The 25,794-nt window shown below is 42.5% G+C and overlaps 1 protein-coding gene across 3 annotated transcripts; it reads left to right on the forward strand.

The window, feature by feature from the left end:
• The first annotated feature begins 1,851 nt into the window (after window positions 1–1,851).
• xrcc5.L (X-ray repair complementing defective repair in Chinese hamster cells 5 L homeolog) lies at window positions 1,852–24,282 on the forward strand. 3 transcript variants are annotated; one of them, NM_001087658.1, is given in 21 exon segments: window positions 1,978–2,007; window positions 5,545–5,658; window positions 6,266–6,449; window positions 6,778–6,826; window positions 7,134–7,256; window positions 8,031–8,222; window positions 9,269–9,383; window positions 10,486–10,624; window positions 10,735–10,847; window positions 11,007–11,069; window positions 11,955–12,092; window positions 13,774–13,864; window positions 14,052–14,179; window positions 16,003–16,199; window positions 19,882–19,966; window positions 20,953–21,022; window positions 22,254–22,363; window positions 22,477–22,573; window positions 23,170–23,237; window positions 23,867–23,938; window positions 24,025–24,282. In NM_001087658.1, coding segments are annotated over 21 exon segments (2,181 nt in total). In that variant the 5' UTR covers window positions 1,978–1,989; the 3' UTR covers window positions 24,040–24,282.
• Window positions 24,283–25,794: the final 1,512 nt, after the last annotated feature.

Here is a 25,794-nt window from a genome sequence, read left to right on the forward strand (position 1 = left end):
GGTTTTTTTATCCTGAAAAATTCGACTTTTTAGTGAAACTGCCCTTGAAAAGCTTGAATTTTTCAGGAAAACACAACTTGACCTTTAAATAAATAACCCCCCTGAGGGTAGTTTCAGCAAAAACTTAAATTTTTCAGGATAAAAAAAACCTCACATTTTTCGACATTTATTATGCCTCGAAGCTGCAAAAAGCTTTAATCTGAATATACACCATCTAAAACCTGTCAAGGTCATGTAGAAGTCAATGGCAGAGGTCCCTTGAACTAGAGTCCTGCAGCGGGTCGGGTACCCTGCGGGTTACGGGTAGAATTTCCGGTTGCAAGTATAGATGCAGTTCTGCGGGTCTTCTCAAAAGCTACCGCTTTTTTCTTTTTACGTCTACTTCCAATGATGTCACTTCCAGTTTACATGACAGCACTTCCTGATTCTTGATGGTCGCGGGTCCGGGTTGCAGATAAGGTACTTGCAGGTCGGGTAGAAGGTCCATGCGGGTAAGAATGCTGGTTGCGGGTACGGGTTCCAAAAAATGGACCCGCACAGGCAGAGCAGCCATCAGGGGGGGACGGGGGGAAAGTTGTAGGGGGCCCCAAGGGTAAGGCCATGCCACACTTACATGATTAGCCGGGCCCCCCATCTTTCTGAGAGCTGCTGACATCGGGAAGGCATGGACGTTTAAGGGGCCCTGGCCGCCAATTCTCTCATAATGTGGGGGGGGGGCCCTGGCCACCAATTTTTTTTCTCATGTGGGGTCATAGCCACCAATATTTTTTAATGGGGGGGCCCTGACCACAAATGTTTTTTTATGGGGGGCCCTACCCAACAATATCTTTTTATTTTTTATTAACATGTAGGAACCCTAGCCACCAATATTTTTTTTGTTTTTTTACTGTGTGGTGGGGGGCGGACCTGTAGGTGGGGCTTGCGATGGGTGCAGCCCAGGGGGCCCAGGTATTTTTGTCATATGGGGCCCTGCGATTTCTGATGGCAGTCCTGTGCGCAGGACTCGAGTAGTCGAGTTTTTTTACATAAATAAGTAAACATTTGCGTTAGTTCGAGGTAGAAAAAAACCTCACAAACTCGACCTTTGAATTTTAGAGCTTTGTGAGTTTTTTAGAGCTTTAATGAACTCACAACTCATGGTTTCTAAATTAAGAAAAAACTCAAATGTAAAAAACTGGAATCAGTGTAGTAGGGGTGAAAAGCTCAAATACTATCCTACCATTACGCGACAAACGAGAATTTTGATAAAGAGGCCTCCCCATGTAGAAAGCGATGAAGCATACCTCACAACTGTCCCTTTTTCGGAGGGACAGTCCCTCTTTTGACAGCTCAACCCGCAGTCCCTCATTTGTACTGGAAAGTCCCTCTTTTCTCTGCACTGAACAGCTAGAAAAAGAAACAAAGTTTCTCACTTGATTGGCTTTTAGCAGAGAGCCCAGAACAGGTAACAGGTGCAAATAAGATACTTTGTAACAATTTTGAGACACAAAAACACAGTTTAGATAAGAAGAAATATTTTCAAACTTTCATAACCTGCCAAATTTTTAAAAACAAACATGGTAATTAGGGGGTGTGGCCACAGAAAGGGGTGTGGTCAAAAAATTGCTGCGCTACGTGCGGGAAAAAAATTTTTGTCCCTCTTTTTACTTCCAAAATGTTGGGAGGTATGGATGAAGTATCAGTGTGTTTAGAAGCCAATAGAAATGAAGCTAATAAATCCAGACACCTACACAGGCAGAAAAATGGTTCATTCATGTAAGAAATGATGCAGTACACAAAAGCGACGTCTAGAGGCAGCGCACCAAATGGCGCCTATTCATTTCATGCAATAGTGTACTTGTCCAGTCTAGTCGGGGCGGCTGTTTAAATGCGATACACACAGGCGACACCTGGGGGCAGCCGAACGCAGCAGATGCGGAACTTTATATCGAGAGCCGAGATTCCCGGGCAACAGATTTAGCTGTGCACAGAAAGCCCGGAAGCAGCAAGATGGCGCGAGCAGCCAAAGTAAGAGAGGGGAATTGGGATCATTACTGTATAGGGAAGGGGGCAACTGTCCCTTCTGCTTCCTGTAGGGGACTTATAGCAGCCGTGGAATGGCTTGGACCCTTCTGCTTGTTTCCATTCCATGTGTCCACCTTATTGCAATTAATGCACTTTATAGTGCGTGGACTTTATATCATTGTTACTTTATTCAGCCGGTGCCTCCTGCCCCTAAATAAACCAGAGAGTAGCTGTAAGCCCATTAAGCAGCTCGTTTCAATTGGTCCTGTTTGACTCGACAGAAACCAATGCAGTATGCATATTAAAAGGAAACTTTCACCAAAATAAAAAATATAATGATGACAGAAAAAATATGGATTTGTATTATTTTGGACAAATAGAATATCATTATATTGCATGTTATTTCTGAGGCAACAGGGTTGTTGTTCAGCATTAATACCTGATTTAGCAGTGATGGGGGCCGGAGTTTAGTCCAGCCAGGCAGGGCCGTAAACAGGGGGTACAGGGGTTACTCTTGTCCCGGGCCCGAGCAATTTCGGTTTCTTAGGGGGGGGCCTGGTTGTTCTGTAGAAGAAGCCCCGGAAAAGTACAAAGAACATACCTCCCAACTGTCCCTTTTTTGGAGGGACAGTCCCTCTTTTGACAGCTCAACCTGCAGTCCCTCATTTGTACTGGAAAGTCCCTATTTTCTCTGCACTGAACAGGCAGAAAAAGAAACAAAGTTTCTAACTTAATTGGCTTTTAGCAGAGAGCATAGGACACCTAACAGGTGCAAATAAGATACTTTGTAACAATTTTCAGACACAAAAAAACTGTTTAGATAAGGAGAAATATTTTCAGACTTTCATAACCTGCCAAATTTTGTAAAATTTGCTGCTCTACATACAAAAAAATTTTTTGTCCCTCTTTTTACTTCCAAAATGTTGGGAGGTGTGCAAAGAAGACCGCTCCAGATAAGAACGAAGTAAACCGATTGGCAAAGAATAAAGAAGAGCGCTCCGGAAGAGAACAAAGAAGATCGCTCCGGAAGAGAACGAAGAAGTGCGCTCCGGAAGAGAACAAAGAAGAGCGCTCCGGAAGAGAACGAAGAAGAGCGCTCCGGAAGAGAACGAAGAAGAGCGCTCCGGAAGAGAACGAAGAAGAGCGCTCCGGAAGAGAACGAAGAAGAGCGCTCCGGAAGAGAACGAAGCGCTCCGGAAGAGAACGAAGCGCTCCGGAAGAGAACGAAGCGCTCCGGAAGAGAACGAAGCGCTCCGGAAGAGAACGACGAAGAGCGCTCCGGAAGAGAACGACGAAGAGCGCTCCGGAAGAGAAGGAGAAGAGCGCTCCGGAAGAGAAGGAAGAAGAGCGCTCCGGAAGAGAAGGAAGAAGAGCGCTCCGGAAGAGAAGGAAGAAGAGCGCCCCGGAAGAGAAGGAAGAAGAACGCTCCGGAAGAGAAGGAAGAAGAGCGCTCCGGAAGAGAAGGAAGAAGAGCGCTCCGGAAGAGAAGGAAGAAGAGCGCTCCGGAAGAGAAGGAAGAAGAGCGCTCCGGAAGAGAAGGAAGAAGAGCGCTCCGGAAGAGAAGGAAGAAGAGCGCTCCGGAAGAGAAGGAAGAAGAGCGCTCCGGAAGAGAAGGAAGAAGAGCGCTCCGGAAGAGAAGGAAGAAGAGCGCTCCGGAAGAGAAGGAAGGAGAGCGCTCCGGAAGAGAAGGAAGAAGAGCGCTCCGGAAGAGAAGGAAGAAGAGCGCTCCGGAAGAGAAGGAAGAAGAGCGCTCCGGAAGAGAAGGAAGAAGAGCGCTCCGGAAGAGAAGGAAGAAGAGCGCTCCGGAAGAGAAGGAAGAAGAGCGCTCCGGAAGAGAAGGAAGAAGAGCGCTCCGGAAGAGAAGGAAGAAGAGCGCTCCGGAAGAGAAGGAAGAAGAGCGCTCCGGAAGAGAAGGAAGAAGAGCGCTCCGGAAGAGAAGGAAGAAGAGCGCTCCGGAAGAGAAGGAAGAAGAGCGCTCCGGAAGAGAACGAAGAAGAGCGCTCCGGAAGAGAACGAAGAAGCCGCAACAGAAAAGAACGAAGAATCCGCGATTGAAAAGAATGAAGAAGCCATGACTGAAATTAATGAAGAAGCCATGACTGAAAAGAACGAAGAAGACCACTACAGAAGAGAACTTAGAAGCTGCAACGGAAAAGAACAAAAAGGTGTTTTTTGAAGTTGTACGGGTCTGGTATGCCCTGACCACCAATTTTTTTTAACTTGTATAGGTGGTGAGCCCTGGCCACCAATTTTTTTTTTAACTTGTCGCTCCATGCCTTTGAGTCTTTTCTCTGGGTACTCCGGCTTCCTCCCACACTCGAAAAACACACAGGCAGGTTAACTGGCTTCTGAATAAACTGACCCTATAGTGTCTGAATGTAATTGGGGCATAGAGTGTAAACTCTGATGTAATAAATACCAGGAAATAAATCAAATTTCGCACTGATCATGCCCCAGAATCCCATGACTCGATGAAATCAGTGGGCCAATGTGAAGCACCTGGAGGAGTGACAGATGGACCTCTGCTCATAAACTGTCCCTTGTGTACATTTATGGGAGACTGGCCAGTCACTGCTTTGGGTGCTTCTCATTCGATAACATTAGCTGGGAATGACAGGTGGACAGTGGTGCTTTGACTGGAGGGCAGCAGCACTAAAAATTACTATGTGCTGATGGACAGATAACCTTGGAAAAGCAGTCAGCACATCGATTATCTCTCCTGTAGAGAATTGGTGCGCGTTCCTCAGTGGCCACTTTCTACTGATATCATGACAACCTTTGTATGCAGAACAGCACCAGACTGCGAAACTTTATGTTTAAAAAGCCTTTATTTCAGCTTTGGGCATCACCGCAACGTTTCAGGCCATGGCCTGAAACGTTGCGGTGATGCCCAAAGCTGAAATAAAAGCTTTTTAAAGATAAAGTTTCACAGTCTGGTGCTGCTCTGCATACAAAGGCTGATGGACAGATAATGCAAAGAAGTCCAGAGAAACCTATATAAATGCTGAATTTTGGTGCTTAATGATGTCACTGTGTCACATGACTAAATTGTCTTTTATAAAAGCAATCTATTTTTTAAAAATACGTGGATATTACAAGTCAGCAATGATATAAAATTCCCCTGTGGTTTCTAATATGCTGCTATGTTATAGTAGGTGGTACTATATTCCCTGTATAATAATGCCTGGTACAGAATCATCTGGTACCATAGCACTGACCCTAGCTGTTGTATAGATATTCTGACATGCAGGAGCTATTTGAAAGCAGACCAAGTGGCAGACCCTTTTTACCGCAGAAAGTTTCTTCAAAAAGATCACGCATTTTACTGTGTCATAAATGATATCCAGAAGCTGTGGCTGTAACTCATCAAGCTATTTATAAAGCAGATAAAAAAGAAAATTTTCTACAGGTATAGTTTTATGTTTCTATTCAATAATATGAGTGGGAGCTGTCTGACTGCTTCCTCTGTGTTGGGGTCAGATAAGATTTTCTAAAGAATTTGGTCAGTTCTCACTGACATGATCATGTGATTTCTCCCAGAGTGCCGTGGTGCTGTGTATGGACGTGGGACTCGCAATGAGCCATTCCAACCAAGGCAAGGAGTCTCCGTTTGAGCAAGCCAAGAAGGTTATGATGCTCTTCCTGCAGAGACAGGTACTGGTGATTCCTGGATTAGTCAGAAATTTCTATAAGGAGTACTGAGCCTCAGTTTACAAATTGACCTATTAGTGTTAATCTTCCCTAATCTGTGTCTTGCTTGTGGTTTTACACCCACCTGCTCACTTTTCAATGCTTGGGCTCAGATGTGTCCATGTCCTGCTGAGCAATACTGTTGTGAAATATGCCTGGTCCCTAATATTCAGGGTAAGCAGCAGACCCAGTAGAAGGTATGTGCAGAACAGTTTGAGGGCCTATAAAACTTCTAGTAATGACTTAAGTGCCCTGTCCCTTTTCCTCCTGTTCTCACTGTCCTTTCTTCCATTTCTTACAAAATTTTGTCCTTCCTATTTTACTTCCGTATCTTTCTTTTACTCAGCTACTCTAGCCCTCTCAGTCTGTCAGCCACTCTTATGTTTTTCCCCATTATCATATGTCATTATGTCTGCCATGTTCCCATGTCACCTATTTCTTGTGCTCTACCTTTTGGCTGCTTTCTGTTGCATTAGTTTTAAATCTTTTGCCCTCATCTTGTGTTCTAGTTCATTTAATGCCTCCCAAGTGTTGCCATTAGGTCCAATACCCATCCTTCATTCTCTTCTAGGTGTTTGCAGAAAGCAAGGATGAGATTGCAGTGGTTCTGTATGGCACGGACACCACAGATAATGCCCTGGCTCGTGAAGATCAGTATGAGAACATCTCTGTCCATCGCCACCTGATGCTTCCAGACTTTGACCTTCTAGAACAAATAGAGAATGTAGTTGAGCCAGGCTCTGTGCAAGCTGATTGTATCCTTCTCATGGGCTATAGGGCAGTGTAACATCAATATCAACCAACCAAATGGACCCTACTACCATGCTCCCTATGCTGTCTAGCCAGTGAGTTACGGACATTTGTCTCTAGCTCATCCCACTGCTAAAACATATACTACTTGCATTTATGGCTCTTGCTGTTGTTAGCTAAAGGGAACAATATGGCAGCTCCCATGTGCAGAATGCCATGTCATTTTAAAGAATATATAATCAATTCTACCATGAAAACAAATTTTTTGTTAGTAATTTTTAAAGAGATGATCTAATTGTGTAACTTATAAGGTTCTTAACATTTTCACCAAAGTTCTTGATGCTCTGATTGTATCAATGGATCTTCTGCAGAAGGAGACGCTGTAAGTAATGCTCAGAGAGGGGCAGTTATTCTTACACATAACACATCTGTTCAGATATTATTAAATTACAGCACTTTTACGACAGCCATGTGTAACATAAATTGATCCATATTTGCTATAAAGCAGATGCATATACTAAAACAGCACTGATTCATGAGAGAGACAAATATTACCAGTCCAAAAACATCTTCAATGAGATGGAAATTGCACTTGACCTTTGTCTTGATTTCAGCCTCATTTCTAGGCATATGGGTGATAGGCTGACAGAGCCATTAGGCAGTGTCATTTATTTTCTTTATTCTCACAGGGGAAAGAAGTACACGCGACTGCACATTGCAGTATTCTCTGATCTCAGCAGCCCCTTCAGTGTGGACCAACTTGAGGTTATTATCGCGAACCTTAAAAAAGCTGAAATCACCCTTCAGTTCTTGTAAGTGCTGCCATTTCATTCTTACCGACTAAGAAGCTGCAATATTGTATGCACCTGTACAGTTTTTGGCTGTATGTGGCTTTCCTTGTATGAAACAGGCCTTAGAGTTCAGTTCAATGGGAATCAACCAGATCTCAGAGCCTAGAGTCAGCCCAACCATCCTTCCCAGTACAGTGGAGGAGGAGACCACAATCAGGAAGTGGGACAATCAGACTGAGAAGCAGATCTGGAACAACTTGGATTTATATTGCTCTGGTCTCTATGGGTCAGTCCAATCGATCTAAAGCAATTTGATATAGCTCCACTTTGTAGACCAAATATACTTTATAGTGCCCAAAGGGATCAATATAAACTGAGAACACTTAACTAATATCTGCGAAAGTGAAGCTCCCAACAACCAAGCTCTACCCATCTGCTTGACTGTAAAAAAAGAGGACAGCCCAGGAGAATAGAGTAAGCATATAGGATAAAATTAGCCATGGGTAGGTTTATATTGGGGTTCATGCAAATGGTGCACGCCAAATGAACTTTACCCTTTAAACTAAAGTGGACTTTTTAAAACTCTAAAAGCAATTTAAAAAGTCTTGCTATTCTCTTACCTGCCTCTTCTTTAGTCTGGTGTACTGATGTCAGGAAAGGGGCTGTAGATTTTTCTGTGTAACATAATCTAATTTGTAGGTTATGTTTCAAGGCAGTCTTTCTTGTGTGTACTGTATGCATCACTGTCCCTATAATGGTGCTGATCTTTGTGTTTGTTCCTTACAACTTTTCTAGTCTGCCTTTCTCTGTTGATGAAGAAGAGTTTGGAGGTTCCAGTAATAACAGAGGGAATGCAGGCAGTTCGGACAGAGGGTGTGGCCCTGGGAAAGGGCTCTCTGATCAACAGAAAGAAGGCATTGAGATGGTGAGGAAGATCATGTTCTCTCTGGACGGGGAAGAAGGACTAAGTGAAGTTTTTACATTTAGGTAAATCATAGTGGCACCTTCCCATTACTAAAGTAAATCATAGTATCATATGTTCCAGGAAGAAGATACCACAGTCTGCAGGCTTATGTTGCTCTCCAAAAACGCAATGCATCCCATGCAGCTTCAGTTGTGTTGAGGTCTGTGCAATCTGGGTTTTCCTAACCCAGTAAACCCATTCTGTATGGACCTGACTTTGTGCATGGGGCATTGTTGAACATTAACATTAAAGAGCCTTCCTCCAAATGATTCCACAAAGTAGGAATCATGGAATTGTCAGTAATGTCATTGTTTTCTTTAGACTTAAGGTTTTATTGGAAAATGGGACTCAAACCCTGTAAAGAGCCCCCATCTATTTTTCCACCTCCACCAAACTTTACCATTGGCACTATGCATCCAGACAGGTGTCTTGATTACTTTTTACCATGTAGACTAAAATTCAACTTTTCCTGCCTTGTGTTGAGTGTTTGTCTATAATGCCAGTCTTAAAGAGATGCTGACACCAGAAATTAAATTCTTTTTTACATCTATCATAATATTGCCTTTGAAAGCTACTTATAACTTTGCCACAAAGTATTTGCACAACGCTTTTACAATACCTGTCTGATCCCCCATGTTCCTGTATGAGGGGGCTGCCATATTTGTGCAGCAGGACTCCGTTAGCATTAGAAACTCTAACTGACAGGCTGAGATGGGACAGTCAGGATGGCAAAACAGTCAGGTTTAGGAACTTCAACTAATAATAACTTGGATAAACAAACCTCTCAGCAAAAAATCATCAACATGACCTAGAGGTAACTTTTAAAGTACATTCTTATTTAAAAAAGTTGATCTTGAGTTTCAGTATCACTTAAAGCAAGGCAGGACTGTTGTTCTTTGGCAGAAAGGAGTTATAGAAAATTCACTCTCCACTGTAAGAATTTGACATTATACATGTCCCATTTATTTATGTATTCCTTCATTGAATGATTTATTCCAATGGAATTTGGAATTTTCTGTCCAAAATGTTTTTCCTTTTTTTTTCTCACTGTGCACATTGTGTGATTTAGGGATAGTCTAGAGAGGCTGAGCATTTTCAAGAAGATCGAGAGGAGGCCTATGCCATGGCCATGCCAACTGACTGTAGGGTCAAGCCTTTCCATACGCATCGTGGGCTATAAATCTGTAAGTGTAACTGAGATTTTTGATTTTGTTGTTTACCCACTTACATTATACAGCAAGTTCAAAGCCACACATAATACACAATAAATTAAGTTATTTTATTTTTTGTTCTCCAGTTTGAAGCTGTCTGGTTGCTAGGGTACAATTTACCCTAGCAACAAGGCAATGGCTTAAATGTGACACTTAAAGACTGGAGAGAGAGAAATAATGACAATAACAAAAGAATTGTAGCCTCACAATGACCCCCATTTAAAAGTTGGAAAGAGACCAGTTGATAAGTTGCAAGGATTTCTTTTTTCATACTACTTATTCATAGTCATTTAATTTACATTTAGATAGCTTTAAAGGAAAACTATAGCCCCCAAAAATATATTGGATAAAATGGCTCATATGTAAAACCCTGCTTCATGTAAATAAACATGGGACCCTAGGATTCACGGTGCACACAAACAAACCATACATGTTAGGTCACATGAGCCAATTAATAGACAGAGTTCTATCTTTTGCTTCCACACTTCCTCTTACAGCATTTCTGGTCAGGTGATCTCTGAGGCAGCACACAGAACATCACGAAATGGTGGTTCAAGGCAAGAGATGTAAAATGGCAATATTTACTTAAATATATAAACCAGTTTAGTAAGATTCTTTATTATGCCACTTAATATGACATCAACTATATGCTGCTTAAGTATTCAATTTGGGAGTATAGTTTTCCTATAAGAAGTGTTTGGATTGCTTTTTAAGTGAGGAAATACAGGGTTATGAAAGATAGCTCATAGAACAAGTTGATCCAGGGACTGCTCTGACTGCCATCATGTAGTCCGGAAATAATTTTCCCCCTCAAATTGCAAATTGAATTGACTTCAGAGGGGGCTCTTGCCTTCCTCTGGATCCAGTAGCAGTTAGGCACGTCATATATTGACATAAAATTTTGAACTTGATGGACCTGAGTCTTTTTTCAACCTAACTTACTATGTTACTATGTTAAAAGGGAATTACCATTAGTTGCAGGTCTGACCTATAACTAGTTCTCAACCTGTTTAAATAAACCAATATTTACTTAAACATTACTGTGCCGCCTAGTGACATTAGTTATGGTTTCCAGGTTACAGAGGAGAAAGTAAAAAAGACCTGGACTCACATTGATGCCAAAACACACAAAAAGGAAGACATAAAAAAGGAAACAGTTTACTGTCTGAATAACGATGAAGAGACCGAAGTGGAAAAGGACGATACCATTCAAGGTAAAATATGGGTGTTGAGTATTCCTTATGAAAATCCTCAGTTTGCCCCCTTTGTATGTGATAGTATCAATTCTCAAACTAGTTGCTCACTGTGCATTCTCATCCGTCAGGTTTCCGTTATGGGAGTGACATTGTGCCCTTCTCAAAGGTGGATCAGGAACAGATGAAATACAAATCAGAAGGGAAGTGTTTTGCAGTTCTGGGATTCACTAAATCATCCATGGTGGGTTTCGCTGTCCATATCATCATGTGCGGGTACTGTGGGTATTCATTCCCAAGGAATGTGCCACTCATTTAGACTCATGTACATTTACTCACACATATTTGCATTTACTCACCGGAACTGTGACATAAATAGCTATGTTTTCAATATTTATTGTAGGTGCTGAGTAACCAGTTTGTGGGAAATCAAGTGATCAGGATGTTTGCTCCCTCTGATGACGAGGTAAAATCTCAGTTTAGTTTCTTTTTTGCCAGGGCTAACATTTGCTAAATAAAGGCAGATTGTACTTGTGGTATATTTAATAGTGAGTACAGTACTACAGGAGCCTTGTTAGGACAGGAAGGCTTCGCGTTTGCTTCATGAGTGTATATCCAATCGTCAATACGTGTTATCGTCCTGCTTTGGGCTGGGCACTGGGAGGGTACCTACAGATACAGGTATAAGTGCTGGCAGGTGTGGCATTAAAAATTATATTGCCCTTTGCTACTTACTTTATAGGGTCCTTTACCTAAGGGGCCCTGTCAACTGAGTAGAATGAAGGCCCATCTGATAAAAAAACGCTCTTCAATAGTGCAGACATAACCATGTCTTGATCTGCCCTGGCTATGCCCCATTATGCCCAAACAAACCAACTGCCAACCAAAACTCATCCAACTTTTGCTACAAGTCAGTTTATGAATCAGAGTATTCTGTTTGCCCAGGTCCCTTTCTGCCAAATGGCCACAGCTGGATTCCCACTTGACCCCCCATGAAGGCAACTCTGGGTGCTAGTCACGGGTCTCAAAGTAGGCTTCTCTGCCTCACTTACCTCCTTAACTCATTTATGGCTGACATCTGGTCTGCAGTAAGTGCACTTCATGATGGCCAGCTGGAAGTGGGTCATTTACAGATAAAGCAGTTGCAGGTTAGATCAGGTAAAATGTTCAAGCCAGTAGAAGTGCTGGTTTCATGTGGGTCTACCCAATTTAGACCCTTGGGGGTCACTAATGCTCAGCAACTGAGCCTTGACATTAACCATCTGTTTCTTTATCATTATGTTTGTCTTTCTTTACTGCTTCTGGGTGCCATATTTTTTCACCATTGCACTGTCCTGTGCCTCTTTATTAGGCTGCCAGTGTGGCCCTCTCGGCTCTGATTCATGCCTTGGATGAGATGGATATGGTTTCCATTGTACGCTATGTTTATGATAGGCGAAGCAATCCACAGGTGGGAGTGGCCTTCCCACACATCAAGGATAAGTATGAGGTATTTGCCCTGACTTCTTAACAGCAGCACCAACTCTAAAGCTGGCCATAGATGTAAAGATCTTTAAAGGACCAGTCACATCAAAAAATGTTTTTTAAAAATTAGTTAGTATACAATGAAAGAAAACCCACCAAGACATATTAAACTTTAAAATAGCAAAGCCTTTATTAAGAAAGAACACTTCCTGTTCTCTTCACAAAAGGTGACAGGGCGACCATCCATCCTGCGACGCTCGATTTCTCCTCCCTGGCTTCCCTCTCTCCTCTAGCTCATGCTGCTCTCAGACGTGGCCACGCTAACACTGCCGATCCGGGATTGAACAGCCTCTCCTCCCGGGCCAGGCTGAACCAGTCCCTGCCATTACCTTTGGCTCCAGCCTGCAATAATAATGCCAAACCATGATATGTTTCTATACAGAATGAGAAGTATAATTCCCAAAGAGCTGCTCTAGTGCTAGTTCTGCACGTCAGGCGCTGCCACTCTCTGAGACGGAGAAAGAAAACATTTAGTAAGGAAATAATGACTGCGCCGAGTTGTTACCTATACTTGTGATTAGCGCACCAACTAGAGACTTGATCATTAATAACATACGGCCTAAGAACTGCGCTACTGATTTGTCATGTTTTAAATTCACCGTCAATTTGATCGGCATGATCATTTAGCCCCATATATATTATACTGGGCACTAATAACACACAGAGCGTAGGGAGAACGGACACGAGAAAACTGCAATTACAATTATAAAAATACACTTTAAACCAGGATAATGACCGTTAGCTCGTATAATTAATATTCCCAAATGGCTAAATAGCAGCAAGATACAAAGGAGATTGTCCATGGCGCCTAAAAGCTTGGTACAGCGCAACTGCTGTTTGTTTCGGTATGGGGCTAAATGATTATCCTGATCGAATTTTGATGTAACTGGTCCTTTAAAAGATCTTTTCGTTATTGTGAGATCACGATTATCTCAAAACGATTGTTTAAATGTACGATGTGTCCATCAACTAAAAAGACCATTTCAGCCGATATTGCCAGCAAAACTGAAGGGTAGCTGCCTGCTTGGCCCTGCAACTGGGGCCGATAACATTTTTTTAACCTGGCCGATCAATTTTCTGACAGATAATTGACGAAAAATTGTTTGAATCCCACTAACTTCACGATAATTTGACGGATTGGTTGGACTTCGCTAAAATCGGTCGTTCAGCAAAGAAAAATCTTTGCGTCTATGGGGACCTTAAAATTCTGTTTAGTACAAATAAGTTGAAAATATAATGTTGTTTCATTTAGTATTTGAGTGTAAACCAGTGTCTGTGTATGGGACCCACATGAGCTATGTGGAAGATCAAAGTTTTGACTCTGCATTGATCTAACCATGTGACTCCTTGCCAATATGTCACTAATGGACTGTTCTAAGCACATCTATGGTACTCTTGGGCTGACCTGCCCACAGGATTTACTTATCAGCCTGATAGGGGGGGGGGTAGAACAATAAATTAATGGGCATGACTGTCTGGGAATTAATTGCCACTGCCATAGATTATAGGTTTATGCAGTGCTGCAAGAGCAAAGCCACGTGCAGGTAAAGGGTTAAATTAGGATTTGTGTACTAAATACAATAGTGAAATGTATGACTGTGTTGTATAATGCCAACCCAGCACTAATACATCTCCCTCCCTCCCAGTGCCTTGTATATGTTCAGCTGCCATTCATGGAAGACATCAGGCAGTACTTATTCTCCTCTCTCAAGAACAATAAAAAGTTCACCCCAACAGGTACAATTGTCTGTGCAGAATTATCAACCTGTGTTGTTTTCCATTGTTGCCAAGGGTTTGCAGGGATACTGTGGCCAATGAAGGAGCCTCAACCCTAACCCTCCCTTACAAAACCCCATGTTGTGTGAATCTCCTACTCCTCTTTGCTTCATAATTGCTGATTTCTGCTCCACTTTTCTTTCTTTAGAATCCCAGAACTCGGCCATTGACTCCCTGATTGACAGCATGAGTTTGATATATGATGATGGAGAGACTAAAGAGGATTTATTCAAAACCAGCAAATTACCCAATCCCCAGTTCCAAAGGTTGTTTCAGGTAATATATTTCATAGAATTTCCCCCTCAAACCCTTCTTGAGCGTTCAAAGCCCTGTTCTTTGGACTTTTCTCTGCCCCCTAGATTGGGGGACACAGGGACAATGGGGATGAAGATCCTGCTTGGAGAGTGGATATGAAGTAGTTTAAGTTGACTCCTCCTCCTCCTGCTCTGGGCTTCATCCCTTGCCTCCTCCTCCTTGGTTCAGTTTTTTTTCTTAGTGTCCTCAAAAGGAAGAAGCACGGACATGAGGTGGCAGGGGCAATTGACCCGAACCCTGGTGGTGGGCCATGCCACACAGGATCAGTGAATACATTTTCCAGTACCCCATTACCGGCTTTAGGCTAGGAGCCTGACAGCAGCTTGCCCGGTAGCCTTTACGCTCTACGGAGGACTGCAGACTGGCCCCTCTATCTCCCCCTCCAGCTGTGTTCCCACTCTATGGAGGCTAAATTCTAAATGTGCCTGATCTGAAGAATTAGAGGGGGCTTCGCGCTCTGTGCTCAAGCTGGCTAGCTGGTCGAGTAAGTGTCTCGACACCATACATAAGTGTTATGTATGGTGAACAGATTCTGTCACTGCTCGGCCAGTCACCATCCCTTTATAATTAGTGAGCTGCTTGGATTTACTCCATTGTTACTGTCCATTCGATCATCTCGTGCTTAATTTAGAGATAAGCTGTGTAGCCATTCAGAAATGCTCTTGACCCCAATTTTAAAACCCTCAGGCGCTGTGTGATGCATCATGGTCTGGCGCTGTTATCCGTCAATCAATAGGTGGATCTGAGAGACTGTAAGCACTTGGCTTCTGCCTCCCTTTATATGTTCATTGATATTTTTTTGAAAGCGGTTCAGCCATTGCCATGGCAACCTGTAATGTCAGAGCTTTTCTGAGACCTCTGTCTCTTTAACACTCTCTGATGGGAGACAGACAGCAGTAATGGCTCAGCAGGAGACCTCATTCATAAAAGCAGCCTGTATATGGGATAAACCATTATATATATTAACACTTTGCCGCACACCAGAGATTTGGATAAGAACTCTGTCTTTGCAGCTAATAATTTAATTTAATTTAAAAGGATAATTTCAGAAACCTCTTATATTATGTTGTGTTTTTTTTTGTCAAGCTAAAGGTTCAGATTGTATGTATTGGTTAAAATGTTAGAGGACCCTCTTATCAATGCCCTAGATGTAAGAGCACTAAGGATTGCAAGAGTGCACCCTTTCCCCTTTAATTTACCTGGCAATTGCAAGTCCAGGCAGCACCTTAATTTGGATTTTGATCTTGGTTCACTGTCCTAAATCTATTTGGCATTAAACCTAAGTCCCTAGAGATAATTTGCTCTGGTATTACTATTTTATCCTTGTATTGATCTCTATAGAAAAGGAAAAGCAATGTTGAGCTTTAATGCTAAACTGGGACCACAAGAGGGAGCTTACTCTTTTACGTGGCTTTTCCTGTTCCATTCATTAGAAAAATACCTATTAGCATTTCGGGCTTTGTCCAAGCTTCTGGCTTTCTGAATGAGTGTGGCACAGGAGCAACCAGCAGGATGGATCAGAACCCGTGTATATTAAATTGCTGGAAGTAGCTTGGATTCACTGAACCAGATAGAGATGCTTAATAGGGTTTATGAAAATGAACAGTTAACTGCAGCTGCAATACTGCAGAATTTTCCTACTCCCTACATGTGGTTTAAGGTGTCCATAAATTATCCAACAGCTTTTCTTACATTCCCCTGGGATATGGCCACCTTTGGTCTGGGGCAGGGACCATTGTAATTCTTGCACCCTAACCTTTTTAGGCTCCTGTTGTCTTCTGCAGTGTCTGCAGCACAAGGCCCTAAACCCAGAGAGTCCCTTGCCGCCCATTGATCAGCACCTGCTGGACATGCTTGAAACCCCAGTAGAAGTTAAAGAGGCATGCATGGCCCCCCTAGCCACAGTGAAGGCTTGTTTTCCACTGCAAGAGGCCACAAAGAGGAAGGAGGTGAAAACTGCAGACGAGATCTTCACCAAGAAGTAAGTCTCTGGCTTCTCAGCTGCATGAATTCCATATGAAAGTTTACGGGGGTTAAAGCTGTGAGGGTGGGAGGTATACCCACCTTTTAGCCATATGCCCAAATATCCATGATCATAAATAAATATCAAAAACCATTAAAAACAACCCCTGACATGCCAGTATGTTCACTGCAGAAATGGCGAGTGTGCACTCCATTAACACAAACATGACAGTAATATCACTGCATAATGGATTAATGAAACAAATAATTGTTTCCAAGGCAATTGGTCCCCAAAATCAGCGGTCCCTGGGCAGATGCCCCATTAGCCCTTTTATTAAAGTGGCCTCAGTGATTTGTATTACAGGGAAACCTCCACATTTTTATACTTGATTAAATTAACAGTTCGCTAGGATGACTGCCTGTTTTTATGAATTATTCACATTTTTACTTTTGCAACTCCTAGTCTTGGAATTTAAATGATGTGGTTGCTAGGGCTTAATAACACTAGCAACCAGGCAGCATTATGTTGTGTAACAGGTTTAGAGAGAGCGTTCACCTTTAAGTTAACTTTTCTGTGTTATAGTATGGCCTGTTCATGGCAATGTTGTTACCAGTGGGTGGGACTAGAGCACTTAAATTGCAGCTTACAGGGGGGACAAAGAGTCTATAACTCAAGCAATGGGTGGGACAACTCCCTATATTCTGTTTTCTGCATTGCTCCATTTATTTAAAGGGTGTGTGACCATTAAATCCAGCCGCTGCATTGCTGCTAAAATGTCATGTAAAGGGTTAAAACATTTGATTCCAATCATAACTACTGTATGGTTTTTTTTTTTGTTAAATGTAAGCCACCTGCTCTGCAATTAGCAGCCACTCCAGCAAATGTCACATGCCAATTAGACCAGACACCCACTCAGAATGTACACACTTCCATCTCCTCCCCCTGCCCACGCGTCCTTATAACAAGAGGCAGTTATAGTTAGGTGGGCTCTGTGTCACAAGCCAATTAGATGAGTGGACTTTCTGGCCACACATCCCGGAACCAACCATGCATTCTGCCTGTGTTTCAGTTTCTGCTCTCAGTTGATAATATCTTGGTTTTAGAACAAACCCTGGGTTTATAGAGGAGCCGCTGGGTTATTAGTAGCCTCAGAGCTGGATTTCTGTGCATCTCCTCGTAAGATTCCAGCCGTCTTTTTGTTTGAGCTCAGTGATTAGGCAATTGCACGTTGCTCAGCCTGTTATTGATTGCGGTGCCCCTGCACAATAGCCTGTGTCCCTCTCTGACTCATTCTGCTCATAGTCTTCCACTGTCTGGCCCAGCACTTGTGTTTAGTAGGGTAGTCTCATCATCTAATAGTCACTGTGTAATTGCTGGCAGCTTTAATGGCTCTGGGGCCGCCTCATCTCCTTTTATTTATTTCTTATTGTGTGTTTCCCTGCTGTACAAATGAATGTGAAACAATCATAGTAATTGCAAAGGTTAACCCGACAGTCAGCAGTGTTAATCTGGAATTTTGTGGGAGCTGCAGCTAAACATTAGGTCTTAGATTTCATAGCTCCCCAATGGTGTTTACTGAGCTGTCTTTATGGATCCAGATAGAGGAGACTGTCTAAGGGCCTTCCTCAGCAGCATTTGTAGGTAGAGGCAGTGGGGCATAGTATGGCAAGATAGAGAGGCAATAGGATAAATGGTACATTATGGAGAAGGTAGGGCAAAATGGAGATGAGAGGAGCTTGGTTTTTAGACAAGGTGGCTGCAGTAGGACTTGGTCGAAGAGTAAGGCAAGATGGAGATTGACTCTGTCTGGTGGAGACATCAAGGCAAGATGGCGACAATAGAAAGAAAGAATATATAAGTAAATGTGCTCAAAGTTGTCTTTTTGTAGTTATTGCTTTACATGTTTGATTATCAGTGATGGGCTGAAAGTTTGCAGTGGGAAGGTAAAAGATGGGAGAGAGGACTTGCATGATATATGGCATCATGGTGCTTGTTCAGTATGCTAGGAATTAGGGATGCACCGAATCCACTTTTTTGGGATTCTGCCGAATCCCAGAATACTTTGTGAAAGATTCGGCCGAATACCAAACCGAATCCTAATTTGCATTTGTAAATTAGGGGCGGGAAAGGAAAAGGTGGGAGAAATGTTTTTTACTTCCTTGTTTTGTGACAAAAAGTCACGTTGTTTCTCTTCCCACACCTAATTTATATATGCAAATTCAAATTCAGTTCGGCCATGCACAAGGATTCAACCAAATCCAAATCCGGCTTAAAAAGGCAGAATCCTGGCCGAATCCCGAACCAAATCCTGAATTCGGTTCATCCCTACTAGGAATCTGCTCTTTAGGAAAGTAATGAACCAATACTATTTTACAGCTTGCACTTTGTCTTTTTTGTGGTCATTGAATTAAATTTTTCTTCCGTAGCTCCTTAGCTGATGTGACTGGCAGATGGAGAGGTTTTGGACAGGGAGGCAACTAATAAAGCAATGCAGATAAAAATGCAATCTCTGGTTAAAGGGGGTGCTGATCCATGCGACTAGGTAGTACTGTAAATACCAGTATTGGAAGTCGCAGGAAAAAAGTAAAGAAATCGTTTAAAATCTTACATGAATATAAATTAAATCAGGTTGCAAATTGTCTTATTGTTTATATCATACCAAAATGTAATTGTCAAACTTTCCCTTTAAACTCAATTTTTATCTATCTATCTATCTATCTATCTATCTATCTATCTATCTATCTATCTATCTATCTATCTGTGTGTACCTAAAGTTAGTTTCAATTCTAGGCAGCCCCTCTGTATTCCTGTTAGCCCCTGCTTATAGGGTAATATCTGAGATATATCCATTTACTAAAGGGTGAGCAAAGGCGTCCCTCAGCTGATCCTCGCCATCATTTCATTACTAAAAGCTGCAGGGTCTCACTGAAAGGGTTAATTGAAAGGTCAGCTTGTCCCCTGTTCCACAGAAATGTCACCAAGTAGTTCGGAACTCTGGTGGCATCTTTTTATGACCCGTGACCAGTGGCCCTTATCCAGCTGTCACCTTGCCTGCAACACAGGTGATAGAGAGGCAAGAGGTCGGCGAGGAAAGTAAAATCCATTTCCCCACAGCTCCATACTGACTGTGATACTGCAGCCACTCCAGGCCAAGTAGCTGCTGCTTGCTTTTGGAGGAAAAATTATCTGTCTGGCTGTTTATAATCTTTGCACTGCGTGTTCTGACACCTTGCTATGGGCACATAGGCCGATGGCTCTGTCTGTCTGTATTTTTGCAGGCTGAGAGAAGCAAATCTGCTCAGTGCCCCTGCTCCACTGATTTGAATCCGATCAGCCTGTGTGCAGTCACATAGAGGAGGTCAATCCAAATACTGACCTCGGCTTCAGCTCACACACACACACCACACAGGCTGACTGGATTCAAATCAATGGAGCAGGAACACTGAGCAGATCTGCTTCTCTCGGCCTGTTAAAATACACAGGGTGACAACAGCAGAAGCCGCTGATTAACATATTGGTAGGAGAACTGACTTCTGCTACATTGTTTCAAAAGTCAGAACCCGGCAACAGAAAACAATAAATCAACACTGCTTTCAATAACAATTATATTTACAAATAATGTAAAAACCAACTGAAAATGCTTTGGAACATTTACCCTTGTTACCCCAGTCACATGACTCTTCTTTATTGTCGTTCTCAGGACTGATGAACCTGATGCTAAAAAACTGAAGGAAGATGATGAAGGTTTCAGCCTCTTGCGTCTGGCAGATGGGAACGTCACTTCAGTAAGAGATAGAGCGGCTTTTCTCAACCATTGAGCCTGAGTATAGGTGGAACCATGTGTTTAATAGGCCCATATGCATAAATACAAATATACAGAGAAGAATTGTTCTGGACAAACAATGAGCAATTACCTTTATAATTAACTATATGTTGGCAAAGAAATCTGATTAGATATGTGCAGTGGCTGAACTACCGGGGGAGCAGGGGGTGCGAGCGGACCAGGGCCCGCACCCCCTCAGGGCCCCCCGGCAGCCCGCTCGCCACTGAAATCCGGCGTGTACGGCACTGGATATGTGGTAAATTTTTCCCTTTAAGCAATAGGACAGGTTTTGCAACACTATAGAATTGTTTTACAGGATTGATACCCCCTGGTGGTAGGAACAAGTATCCGCACCTGATTGCATTTGAGTTACTTTGAAATTGGTTGGGCATTGGCTCTACATATTGCTGTTGTGCTTGTTGTGTTCCTTGCCAGTTCAGTGAATCACAGCTCTGCTCTCTGATTTTGTGCCATCTCTCCTGCACGTTCCAAGTTCACGTCATGAAGATGAAGTGCAGGGGATGGTGAGTTAGACAGACGGCAGGATATATGGATTGCAGCTCCTCATCTTCTGAGAGGCACCAAAACAACCAGCTGCAGATTTACTGACCCAGTAGGCACTAGCCCATGATTCTCTCTGATAACTTTTTTAATAATTTCTGGGATCTGCATTCAGAGTATAGTTGAGGGAAAGACACCCCCGACAGGCTGGAAGACAAATTTTTAAGAGCAACTCACTTTTAGACCAGGGTCCAGTCCGCTGTGTTTGTAAGGAACTGATGCTGCAGATATGGTTCCATATTACACAGTAGCAATATGGCAGCCCCACTGATTTAGGGTATAGTTCCCTTTAGTTCTTGCACTAACATCTCTTGTGACAGCAATTTGAAAAGTTGTGCCCTCCGTTGTTTACCCCACCAGCCTGTCAGTCATTTCACTTTGTTGCAGGTGGGGAGCGTGAATCCAGATCAGGATTTCCAGGCATTGCTGAGACAAAAGAACACAGACTTTAAACATGGTGAGTTCCTCACGTCTTCATACGGCAGAACATACAAACGTCAAATATTCAACAATGGGTGCATTATATACGGAGCAGGGGTCAGGTCTGGACTGACACTGAAAATATCCTATGAAAATAGCCTATGATTAAGGGATTCACTCCCGAAACGCGTTGGGTAATTTACAGCAGTCTGCTAAAATAGAGGCAGTGTATAGGTAGGTAGGTATAGAAAGAAAACTGAGAGATAGAGCTTGGTGGGTACAGGCAGGGTGCCAGCTAGAGGAGCATTGTCAGGCCTAAGATGTATGGTAATTAGACTGTGGGTGCTGGTATAACTCTGGCCTATGGTTTAATCATCAGACTTTGTAAGGATGTCCACATATCTTATACCTGTGCTCCTACTGAGTGTCACATTGTTGCACATGGTCACCCTATAATCCTTTAGATGTTGCTAAACTACTACTTTGATTGTCTGTCTTGGGGGCGGTTATCCTATCTTCCTATCTGATGCCCATTGTAAGCAGCTGTCCTGCCCTGTTTTATGACTGAGATTCTAGCTATCTGTATAACCGAGCATTCTCTCACAGTGGTACAGATACTATCTGATTAGCCATTATAAGCAGCAGTCTTGCTCTGCTTTATGGCTGAGATTCTAGCTATTTGTATAACATTTTAAAAATAAATTGTCCTCCTTTAGCTTTCTCTGTAACTTAATGTTTACGGGTTTTAAAGAACCTTCTCTGGTTGTTGAGTACAGAAGTAGCGCCTGAGGTTTCAATTTAACACTCCAATGAATATCCAGTGTGCATAGTAATACGGTAGGATAAAAGGGGAAGCTTAAATATTGTTTTTATGACTTTAATTTAAGAGATGGCAATGTTTAATGGGGGGGAATCCAAAGCCGAATTTAAACTGATTTGGGATGCTGAGTGGTAAGAAATATAATGGTGACGGGTTCGTTATTGCCGTTAATGACACACAAATACTGCTGGGAAGCAAAGCTGAGTGTGTAAAGGCTCATTTCTTCTACCAGCCACTCATGTTTTTATGGGGATTTAATGCAAAGAGGGGCTTGCATTATTTGAGAGTCATAATCGTGTAAATCAGTGCAGCCAACACCTTTGTTTGTTTTGTGTCTCGCTATAGACTAAAGCCCTGATCTTTAAAAGCCAGATTGCACACCCTCACACACCTCCAGTATGCTTTGCATTGATTGAACAGTTGCCTCCACTTGTTCCCTTCCATGCAGTAAGTGACCAGCTGATAAAGCGCATTTATGAGTGTCTGGACGTAAAGCAGACTCAGTACTACATGAAGAGCATCCTCTGCATAAAGACATTCAGAGAGGAGGCCATCAAGGTAAGGAAATATTTATCTATTCATATATGCAAATAAAGGCTAATAAATTCAAGAAGCAATTAATTGATGCCTAAAGTGACAGAAGCTCCTTTTGTTCTGTTTGCACATGGAAGTTGTCCCAGGTCCGGCTCTTTAATGATTTTCTTCAGCTGCTTAAACAGAAGGTGGATGGCAGTGCACTCATGGAATTCTGGGACATTATTGTTCAAGGTAACTCAGTGCAGGGTGACATTTTTATTGAAGCGGCACCAGCAACCCCTATTACTGCCAGGACTCCCAAGATTGTGTTAACTGCAAGCAGCCAATACCAGGGGTTTCATCCTTGTGTTGTGTTCTGGGCAAGACGTCTTCATGAAATGTGAGCTGGTCTGTAAGGTCCACTATTGTATAGAGATGTGGGAAAGATCCATTCCCTGAGGTATAATGTGGATAATGTCTTGTCCCTTTAGCCAGTGCTAAATCCTGCATTTCCTTTTTCTAATCCAGGATGATGCAGATGCATTGCTGATTTGCTGTTCTGGGGGTTTGATCCTAGCCAGGACACTGGAGAGAGAGTCTGTGTGTTCTCCCTGTTTTTGTGTGGGACACACACACACACACACACACACCTCTGACCCTATTGTGTGTGAATGTGATATGAACCTTATATTTTTTGATACACTTGGGAAGGGACTGATGGGGATGATGAATAATCTCTGTACAGTGCTGTGGAATATATTTGCTCTACATAAAGTACAATTATATAATCGAACCACAAGTCTGCATCCATAGTCTTCTAAAACATCTTTTGTTGTCTTTGTTTCTAGAGGAAATTTCCTTGATCACAAGTTCAGAATCCAAAGGCAGCTCAGTGACTCCTGAGGAAGCAAAGCAGGTAGAGAAAGCGCAGGGATTTGTCAGGTTCATGAATGAATGAATGAAACTGTGGAACTAGTCATTTTCTGTAATAATAAGTGTCCATGTCACAAGGTCTCTGGGAAATGTTCCAATGTGCTGGGTAAATTTGACTGATGATTGGATCATAATGCAGACCCCTTTTATACAGATAGCTAGAATTTCAGCCATAAAGTAAGACAGTGCTGCTGCTTACAGTGGGTATTAGATAGGATATGTTTCACTGTGACAGAATGCTCTGTTATACAAATAGCTACAATCTCAGCCATAAAGTAGGACAGGACTGCTGTTTACAATGGGTATCAGATAGGATCTCTGACACTGACAGAATGCTCTGTTATACAGATAGCTAGAATCTCAGCCATAAAGCCAGACAGGAATGCTGCTTACAATGAGTATAGAAAGGCTATCAGGAGTACCTTAGAGTAGTAGTAGCTTAGCAGAGAGGGATGATAGATATCTGGGTGATTTAGAGACACATAGTGGTTGAATATGCCCCATATAAAGGCCAATAGGATTACAATTTAGTCTGGAGGGGGCCAAATCAGCAGCTTGTATCAGCCTGGGCATTAGAGAACTGATTAGGACATCCCTGTGTTCTTGTTACAGTTCTTGGCTCAGAAAGAGGAGAAAGTGGAAGAGGCAGCCATGATGGAGGACGAGGGAGATGTCGACGACTTGGTGAGCAGAATAACACCCCGTTTTGTTTGTGTTTGCTTGGTTTCCTGCACTGAGGCTCATGGCTTTTTTTCTGTGTTCTTTTGTAGCTTGACATGATGTAAGGGGCTGAAGCAAAGACCAGAGGAAGATGATGCACAGGCTGGAGGAAGATGAAGCACTTACTATAAAATAGAAGACACCCGTTGCCTTTAGCATCTCACATGCATGCGATTCTGCAGGCCAGATTGTGTTAGTGCATCACAGTGCACAGGACCAACAGATTTTTTTTTTGTATATGATACATACACTCTTGCATTCCATGCGGAAATAAAGAAGGGCTGAGCGCTGTCATGTTTATTACAGTATTCATATCCTGTAGTTTATTATGTACCCAAAATCTTTTTCTATGCCAGACCATTGCACTATGCATAGGGTACCTCCTGAACGAGGCACTGTTTTCTAGTGATTTACAGAAACATTCAGAATAGGCCAGTTATTGCCAGTTATTGCCGCTAAGCTATTGGGTATAGGCAGCTAGGCTTTTTATATAGTACTTCAGGCATCACGTGGCTGCTATAAGTTCTGTTGCATTGTTTGTGTGCTCATATAACCCCAAATACCCCAGCCACCCTCTGTGTCCTTTCTGCAATGCTTTATGTGTGTTATACAATGAGAGTAAGTTAAACTAATCCTTTATACCCTATAATACTTGCTAGTTATCTGTGTGAATGCATAGCCTGCAGTTCTTTTTTTTTTTTCATTCTGCACACAGCACTGATTTCTTTGCAGCCATGCAATATATGCATTTATTACTAATTAGCCATGCAAGATGAGAATTCAATAGGAGAGCAGTATTATTGGGGTGAGGTGGCAGCCCTACTTGTGCCCCATCTGCTTGCAGACCTGCTCTTATATAAATGATAAAGCTGATTATACATGCCCAGATTTGGTCAGGCTGTTTGGCATATTTCGATTGCACTTCTGTACACGCGTGTGATACTTCTCACTCTGGGTATGAATGCATGATACAGTTATATATGTGAATGAACAGTTGCCAGAATCCCCAGCTAGTCATGCAATCGATATCTATCCAGTATATCTATTAGGGATGCACCGAATCCACTATTTTGGATTCGGCCGAACCCCAGAATCCTTCGGGAAAGATTCGGCCAAATACCGATCCGAATCCTAATTTGCATATGCAAATCAGGGTTTGGCCAGACAGAAGGAATTCAGCCGAATCCGAATCCTGCTGAAAAAGGCAGAATCCCAAACCAAATCCTGGATTCGGTGCATCCCTAATATCGATCCAGTCATTCATTTACAGTACCACAGACGTGCCTTAGACCCAGTACAGCTCTGTGCACATACATTTCTCTTCCATAATAAAATATTTTTGATGATCTGTGTTTCCCCCCCCCCCCCCAAAAAAAAAAATGTTGATCTTACCAGAATACAGGTCTAAAAGTGGCTGTGCTCAATAACATTACTTTATAAATAGCTGTAGGAAAACCTAGTTAACACCCATTTTCCCTTTATATGGTTCATGTCTGTTAATGGAGCCAAAAACTGGAGTAGTAACTAGAAACAATAATGTTATTTTTTTTTATCAACTGTAGTTTCCCCGTCCTACTATTTGTACCTTATGTGCTAGCATATCCCAATGAACCTTTCTCCCTACTATATACCTACTATCCCACAGCCACAGTCCCTTCCCAGAGATTATTATCCCACTGCTACTATAGACACCATCTCTCCCTACTATACCTGCTATCCCACAGCCACAGTCCCTTCCCAGAGACTATTATCCCACTGCTACTATAGACAACATCTCTCCCTACTATACCTGCTATCCCACAGTCCCTTCCCAGAGACTA

Source organism: Xenopus laevis, chromosome 9_10L (assembly GCF_017654675.1).
Source record: "Xenopus laevis strain J_2021 chromosome 9_10L, Xenopus_laevis_v10.1, whole genome shotgun sequence".
Taxonomy (NCBI): Eukaryota; Metazoa; Chordata; class Amphibia; order Anura; family Pipidae; genus Xenopus; species Xenopus laevis.

What these genes read in the sequence shown, in the direction of transcription:
- xrcc5.L (XM_018234127.2), top strand. Translation starts at nt 5,563, where the DNA reads ATGGACGTGGGACTCGCAATGAGCCATTCCAACCAAGGCAAGGAGTCT. An exon ending in GCATCGTGGGCTATAAATCT is followed by an intron (nt 9,384 to 10,485) that starts GTAAGTGTAACT and finishes TATGGTTTCCAG; the next exon opens with GTTACAGAGGAGAAAGTAAA. An exon ending in TAAAAAGTTCACCCCAACAG is followed by an intron (nt 13,865 to 14,051) that starts GTACAATTGTCT and finishes TTCTTTCTTTAG; the next exon opens with AATCCCAGAACTCGGCCATT.